Source organism: Lepidochelys olivacea (assembly GCF_965140295.1).
Source record: "Lepidochelys olivacea isolate rLepOli2 genome assembly, chromosome: 8".
Lineage (NCBI taxonomy): Eukaryota > Metazoa > Chordata > Testudines > Cheloniidae > Lepidochelys > Lepidochelys olivacea.
In genome coordinates, this window is record NC_140418.1 from 98570701 (window position 1) to 98579192 (window position 8492).

At 43.2% G+C, this 8492-nt stretch overlaps 1 protein-coding gene across 1 annotated transcript in view; it reads right to left on the reverse strand.

The window, feature by feature from the left end:
• The window catches only part of RNF11 (ring finger protein 11), a 38008-nt gene extending 36947 nt beyond the window's left edge, over nucleotides 1-1061 (reverse strand). The window contains exon 1 of the mRNA XM_084635961.1: nucleotides 582-1061. Within this exon, the coding sequence (XP_084492087.1) occupies nucleotides 582-704 (123 nt within the window). The 5' untranslated portion in view covers nucleotides 705-1061. The remainder of the gene's footprint in view (nucleotides 1-581) is intronic.
• Nucleotides 1062-8492: the final 7431 nt, after the last annotated feature.

Sequence of the window (8492 nt, forward strand, 5' to 3'; positions counted from 1 at the left end):
ACCAACAACACATTGAGCAACGGTCTATCTTAAGAGAAAACCTCTGATCTCCTTTCCAATTTGTTGGAAGGCAAAAATAGATGAGACTGAAAGAAACAAAGAAGTCTCACCCAAGGGTGTACATGAGTTTGCCAGTTGCCAAACTTAAGACCTGGCACACATTAGTTTCACCAAGCAAAGCTTTTATGTAAAAGCACTTTCACTGTTTGTTTTTTTAATCACAATAGCGCGGGGGAGAGGAAGAAAAACCTTTCTGTTACTTAAAAGTGAAAGGCTCATTGGAGGTGTTTACAAAAAAACAAAAGCCCCCATGGAAAGCTACATCCACCCAAATTCCATGAATTAAAAGAGTAAAGAGGGGTTAGTGTGTCTGTCTTTCTCTCTCCTTCCCATTGTTTTTCTTCTCTCCCCTCCCTCCTCTTTCTCTCTCCTCCTCTGCCTTGCTCTAGCTCTCCTTCCCTTTCCTGTGTCCCACCTCCCCCTTTCTCTGTGTCTGGCTGTGTTTGTCCCTCTCTGGGCACGTCTGGCTCCTTTACCCCCTTTCCCGTTCTGTGTCTGCCTCACTCCCCTCCCTCCAGTACCTGATATGGCGGCGGCGGCTCCTGATCCGGTTCGGTCCCATCCCCGTAGCTGGCTCTGTCCGACTGGGACTCGTGCAGCAGGGAGATGTCATCCGAGGTGGGGGACTTCAGGCAGTTCCCCATTGTTCCCGGCGGGGCGAGGGCTTCTCCGCCTCAGCGTGTCCGCTCCCGCCTTAGTCTCCGCGCAGCGCCAGGCCGCCCGCAGCAGCAGCAGCAGCAGCAGCCGCCCGGCTGGGGAGGCTCATGCCAGTCTCTCCCCGTAAGAGGCTGAGCGCCAACCCGGCTGGCTGCACCGGGGACCCGCACACTCAGGCTCCTGCTGTTGCCTCCGCCCGCTCCCGGGGGGCCTGTGAGGGGCAGCGGGTGGGAGGAAGAGGCCTCACTTCCCCACCCCCATAAGCGCCGCAGACAAGGGGGGCAGTGCTGTTTGGACAGCTGGGCTCAGGTGCAGCCCGCGCCCGTCCCCCAACCGCAGCCAGGAGCTGTTCTGCTTCCTGGTCACCAGCTTCCTGCGCACTGGGCTTTGTCACACGGGGCCCCTAACTCCTCCTCTCGGTCCGCCCCGCCGCTGCCAGGTTTCCCAGGGCTAGGCCCGGCTGCTCTCTCGCGGGCTCCTGCTGCCCATTGTCGCTCCCTGAGCAGCGTATTGAAGGGATCGTGTTTAGGGGATGCTTTTTGTGATGCGTTACCATCACATTTGCAGAGCGGATTCAACCTGCTCCCCAAAATGGTGGGTGAGAGTTTACCCCACTGTTGGGGGTTTTTTTTGCATTATTTTAATGTAGTGTGTGCCAGTTTCGGGTGTGTTATATATGACTAAGAGCCCCAATCACGGACCAGAACCCTTTTGTGCTAGGTGCAGTACAAATACAAAACTGGAAGACAGTCACTGCCAGAGCAAAAGCTCAGATTTGTGCACATAGTCAGAATATGGCACCCAAAGGTGGTGATGAGGTGCTCCCATTGCACTCAGAAAATAGAGTACTTTATGCATACTGAGTGCCTGGACACTAGTAATTATGCCTTCTGCCTGAATGGCTATTTTCAAAAATGTGGCCCTTAACAATCAGGCTGTTACTGAGTTTGAAAAAAGAAAAGGAGGACTTGTGGCACCTTAGAGACTAACCAATTTATTTGAGCATGAGCTTTCGTGAGCTACAGCTCAAGTGAGCTGTAGCTCACGAAAGCTCATGCTCAAATAAATTGGTTAGTCTCTAAGGTGCCACAAGTCCTCCTTTTCTTTTTGCAAATACAGACTAACACGGCTGTTACTCTGAAACCTGAGTTTGAAAACCCACAAGTCATTTTTAAATTTGCAGGTTGATACTAAAGCTGGCCTGCCAAGGATTTTTTTTAAAATTGAACTTGTGCCTCTTTGATTATAATTTATATCATGGTAGTAGTGCCTAGAGGCCAACCACTTGGGATCCCATAGTACTTGGGGTTCCTTCACCAAGGAATTTACCATCTAACTCTAGTCATATATAAAGAGGACCTGAACAGTTGGGGTTTTATACGTTTTCTTTTCAGCTTGTTTACCTTTGAAATATTAGGAATGAAAAATCTGGTCTTCACTGGTTTGGGAGGAAGATGTGCTGGGGATTTCAGAACATGTTTATTGTGAGATCTAACTCCTTCATTGAAGGGGCAAGAGTGATGTTTTAAAAAATACATCCTTTACTCAAAATATTAGTTGGTTATTTAAATAGGTATTTCAAAAGCAAACCAAAAATAGAGTTTTAAGCAGTCTGAGGGCTTGTCTACACTTAAAATACTACACCAGCACAGCTGCACTGCTGTAGCACTTCAGTGTAGACACTACCTATGCTCACAGGAGGGGTTCTCCCATCAGCAAGAGGCACTAGCTAGGCTGACAGAAGAATTTTTCGATATAGCGCTGCCTAAACAGACTTTGTGTGGATTTTTCACACCTTTGACTGACTTAGTTAAACCAACCTAATTTTCTAGTGCAGATGAGGCCTGAGTAAAAATCATTTGACTCTTGTGATGCCACCAGTGCACAAGTTAACACAGGTTTTGGATTAAATTCTAGCCCCTTTGAAGTCAGTGGCAAAAGTCTCATTGACTTCGAGGTCAGGATTTCATACCTTGTCTCTGGCCTTTTTTCTCTAAAATTCCCACTGTTGCTACCATCAGTGTGGCTCCACAGGTGATAGCAAAGTGGGAGTGTTAATGTAAACAACAGTTTAACCACTGTTTTATCCCTTGTGCTAGTTTTGAGCAGGGTTAGGTGACATAATATTTAAAATATTCAATCTACACTAATCCCCACTATTGCGAGCATGAGTGATAGTAGCACCAGGAAATTCTAAGGAAAAAAGGCTAATATAGAGACCCACCGTGATTTCTGAGGGCAGACAAGACCTACATTTCAAATGTAAAAGAACTAGCAGGCCAGACATGCGACCCCGCTTTTATTTATTTTTTTAAATCAACTTTTTGAGCTTCCTTTATACACCATAACCAAACAAAAAGGCATGAGTCTGGCCAGTGCTGTAGCTTGCTACTATATTTTCTCTTATGAAGTAAAAGATAAAATGTTTAACTAGGATTCTTGGGAGTAGATACAAAACTATTCCTATTTTAATTCAGATATATAATATGACTATGAATAAATGTAAATATCAAAAGACCTATTGACTACAATAAAGTATAGTGTGATTTACACCTGTTAAAACTTCATCCAAACACCTCTGCCAATCTGCTTCAATCCTGATTTGCAACATGCCTGCTATCTCAATTCTGGGCCTCCATCAACTTGTTACATGACCTGACAGATCAGTGAACCTTGATCCTGCAAACAGGACTGGAACCTCCTTTTCATTCCACTGGAGAAAACCAGCCCCACGCAGAATGATTTAGAGGAAACTCTATGAATGGAACCTCATGGAGTTTTTCTTTTCCTCCTCATTCCTGTGAAGTATGATCAGCTGAGCCTTATAATTGTCTTTTATTTTTCTATTAAATGACATGCCCATGTGGGGTGCTGTGGAAATAATCACAAATAAGAATGTTCTCTTAATGTACTATATAACAGAGTATGTGATCATGAAAATGGATTATAACCAAATAAATCTACATGATACTATAGCAGTATGTTAAGTAACTGCCCAAGAAAAAACAGCATCAGTAGGAGATATCCTAATCAACGCAGTAAAGCAAACAGCAGACTAATTTCTTTGCTTTGTTTGCTTTGCTCATGTTCATGTGACATCTTGGCAAGCAGATGTCTTCCAGTATTGCCATAGATGTATTACCTTCCATAACAGGTGTTATCTCCAAAGCTTTTACTTGAGATTTTTATGTCATATTGCCCCAGCGTGCAATACCCATTCCCATGTACTAAGATACACATATAGACAATGTGTCACAAAATAGAAAAAGATGTGTTTTGGCAAAAAGAAAATCACAATAGTACATATCCACAGTACGCACAATAACTTCTGAAAACAGATACTCCTCTCAGCCATCTTCATATAGCAGTCAGTCTTGCCAATCCTTTCATTCATTTCATAACACACTTTCACATTCCTCTGCAGTGTGTAAGTACGGGTTACTTGCTAGAATTATCTGGGTATATCTCATTTAATCATATCCCTGCCATTGCAGGGGCCTTGAGCACTGGTGTGTCTTAGTCCCTCCTGTTCTCTGCCTGTGGCGCTTAATAGCCTAGTCTTTTGTGGGTCTTATTTATTTTGGTCCCATTTCCGTTATTGGGTTTAGTGTGCAGATGGTGGGTAGTGCTGGTGGCCTGTGATATACAAAAGATCAGACTAGATGATCTAGTAGTCCCTTCTGGATTTAAACTCTATGACTCTGACATTTTGCCAATATCAACGTACATAGAGTGATTTACAAACGTTGTATTGGGTTGCTTTAACTTTTCCTATTATTCTCAGAAACTATCATTGAATAAAGATGGTAATATGTGGATGTGATGACAGGACACAAATACATCCCCCTAAAATGTGAAGACATCCTTTCTTAGGGCTATGCTGTCACAGCTTTATCTGACAGGAAAATCTCAAAGGGAATAATGCAAAGATGATGGCAGAACTGATGTGGAATATGTTTTAGAAGCATACACGCTGCACAACATCATTTACATTGCTTATCTTCCTCACACAGGCACACATCTGAGGGCAGAATATGGCCCAGTATATTTCCATAACTTTTTGATTTATTTAGGATTTTGCAAAATTTAAAGCTGTGTGGCTAATGTTTAATACCAAGTTTGTAATTTGATGTTGATAAAATCTGGCATATGAAAATAAAAGAAAAGGAAATTGACTGCTATTTTAGACTAAATCTTTTGTGTTCGTACAATACTGAATTATTCTCTTGTAGAACTATTTTCTTCCACTGTGGTTCTCATGTAAATAGTATGCATTTCATATGGCTATTATGGTGAGCAATTTTTTACAAAATAAATTACAGCTGTGCAAAATTCTCAATTTGTACTTTGTGACTTTTATATGGTGAAAATGCAAATGTAGGTAAATATTTATAAATGTGTTCAATTGTGGTTTTGCAATTTACACAAGCAAAAAGTCTTTTATGAAATGCTAAACATATAAGCTGTGGGAAAGATGGTGGTTAGATAAGGGATTTTTTTGTACTTTCATTGAACTTTTTCTACCAGGAGTGAAGAAGAAGTACATGAATAAAACAAGCTTTCTGTCAGAACAGAAAAGTATGTTAGAAAACACCAACATTGACTTCTGCATCCAGTGAAAGCTTGACTTTTTTCTGGTTTTGACAAGCAGCATAAAAATCTTTGCACAGCTCTAATGGTAATTCATGGAAAAACATAAAGAACAATTACTTACCCTACAGTAACTATGGTTCTTTGAGATGTAGCAGTCAGTGCAAATCCCAGTGTAGGCGTGCCTCCGCCACATGCACACAAGATCAGAGTCTTTTGAATACCCGTCTGTTGGGACTGCACATGCACCCTATGCCTCCTTATGCTCCTCTACAAAGGCCTGGAGGGTGCGGGCAGACATGACCCTCAGTTCCTTTGTAATTTAAAGCCTCTGGTTGCTGAGGACTCGGAAAAGTGGGGACGGTGATTGGGTCATGGATTCCACACTCACTACAGCGTATCAGAGAACCACAGTTACTGTAGGGTATGTAAGGAGAGGTTACCTTGTGCAGTAACTGGAGTTCTTCAAGATGTGGATCTCTACGGGTGCTCCACTTCAGATATGCATGTGCCTCTGATCAGACATTTTTGGTAGTAGTGCCATTCAGTACATGCATGTTCCCTACAGATCATCATGCCCCACACCGAGGCTATATAGGGCTGCATGGGCAAAATGCCCTCAGTTCCTTCTCCACTGCAAAGTCCTTCAGAGGAAACTCTGAAGCTGAGGGGAAGGAGGGCAGGTAGGGGAGCCCCCAGAGGGGGACACATCTTACAGAACTCCAGTGACTGCATAAAGTGAGTAATCTCTCCTGCTTTGAGCAGTGTCCCTATGGGTGCTCCATTTCAGATGACTACCAAACAGTACCCTCAACTGAAAGGGGGAGTTTCAGAACTGAGTCCAAGACTGAAGACAAGACTGCATTTCCAAGGACAGCATCCGATCTAGAAGAATGAACCACCACATAATGTTTGTAAAAGGTGTGTATCGAAGTCCAAACTACAGCCTTACAAATCTCCCCGATGGAAACATGCTCAAGCAATGTCACAGAAGTAGAAAAAGACCTTGTGGAATGGGCTGACACCCTAGAAGGAAGCTGTATATCAGGAGATTCATAGCAAGAAATAATACATCCAAAAGTCTACCTGGAGAATCACAAGGTGGAGACTGTGGACCTTTTGGACTTGTCAGCAATTGAAATTAACAGACTGGGAGACTCTTCTAAATGGTTTGATTCTGTCCAGATAGAAAGCTATGCCCTCCTGAAGTCCAAGGTATATAAGGTAGCATCCCTCCAGGTGTGTTGTAGTTTTGTGGAAAATACTGGAAGATGGATGACTGATTGATGTGAAATTCAGATGACACATTAGGTAAAAAATTAGGAAGTGGGCATAACAAAACCTAAGAACAGCCATACTGGGTCAGAACAAAGGTCCTGCTAGCCCCGTATACTGTCTTCCAACAATGGCCAATGCCAGGTGCTTCAGAAAGAATGAATCGAACAAGTAATCATCAAGTGATCCATCCTCTGTCACCCATTCCCAGCTTCTGGCAACAGAGGCTAGGGATACCATCCCTGCCCATCCTGGCTAATAGCCATTGTGGAATCTATTCTCCATGAATTTATCTAATTCTTTTTTTAACCCTGTTATAGCCTTGGCCTTCACAACATCCTCTGGCAAAGAGTTCCACAGTTTGACAGTGTGTTGTGTGAAGAAGTACTTCCTTTTGTTTGTTTTAAACCTGCTGCCTATTAATTTCATTTAGTGACCTCTAGTTCTTGTGTTTTGAAACACAATAACACTTCCTTATTTACTTTCTCCACACCGGTCATGATTTTATAGACTTCTATCACAGAGGTTCTCAACCTTTTCCTTTTTGAGCCTCCCCCTAGCCCCCAACATGCTATAAAAACTCCACGGCCCACCTGCTCCCCAATAACTGGTTTTCTGCATATAAAAGCGAGGGCTGCCGTTAGGGGGTAGCAAGCAGGGCAATTGTCTGGGGCCCCATCCCACAGGGACCCCCCACAAAGCTACATTGCTCAGGCTTCAGCTTCAGTCCCAGGTGGCAGGGCTCAGGGACCTGGGCTTCAGCCCCATGCGGTGGGGCTTTGGCTTTCAGTCCTGGGTCCCAGCGAGTCTAATGCTGGCCATACTTGGAGGCCCCCTTGAAACCTGCTCGCAGCCCCCTAGGGGTTCCTCTATCTCTGGTTGAGAACCACTGCTCTGTCATATCCCTCCTTAGTCATCTCTTTTCTAAGATGAAAAGTTCCAATCTTATTAATCTCTTCTCATATGGAAGCTATTCCATACCCCTAATCATTTTTGTTGCCCTTTTCTGAACCTTTTCCAATTCCAATATATCTTTTTTGAGATGGGACGGCCACATCTGCATGTGGGCATACCATGAATTTATACAGAGGCAATATGATATGATATTATCCTTGAAAAACACTGTAAAAAGAGGCTCTGCCTTTAAAGATCCAATTTCCCTGACTCTTTGGGTAGAAGTGATGGCCACCTAGAATAGTCCACCATGAAGAGGCTAAGAAGAGAACAGGTATCCACTTGTTCAAAGGGAGGTCTCATAAGACACTTTAGTACTAAATTTAGATCCTATACAGGGGGGTGTTCTCTAATTTGAGAAAAAAAGTTTCCCAATCCCTTGATAAATCTTACCATCATGGGATGAGAAAACAATAAGAATCCCTCAACTAAGAAATGGAAGGCTGTTATAGCTGCAAGTGAATTCTGATATAACTCATAGATAATCCTGATTTGTTTTAAATTCCAACAGATAGTCAAGGACAGCTGAGAGGGAGGAATGAAAAAAAAGACACCAGTGGTCACACCATTGGTGGACTCTCTTCCATTTTTGAAAGTGTTCCACATAGAACTTTTCCTACTGTTTAGCAACACCTACTGTACCTCTGCAGAACAGAAAGTCTCGATTCCTGAGAACCATTGAAGAACCAAGCCCTAAGATGGAGAATTCCCAAATTGGGATGGAGAGTCTGACATGCATCTCAAAGAGAGAGATGAGGAATGGACAGAAGACTGATCGGCAAACAAACAGCAAGACCAATTAGCTAAGGGGAGCAGGTCTATCTGGGCCTCATTGGAACTACGAATATGACCTTGGCTTTGTCTAGTTTAAGCTTGTTTACACTTTCAATATCAAAGGTGTTGGAGGAAACACATAAAGAATGCTCCTTCATCCATGGAACAAGGAAAGCATCTCT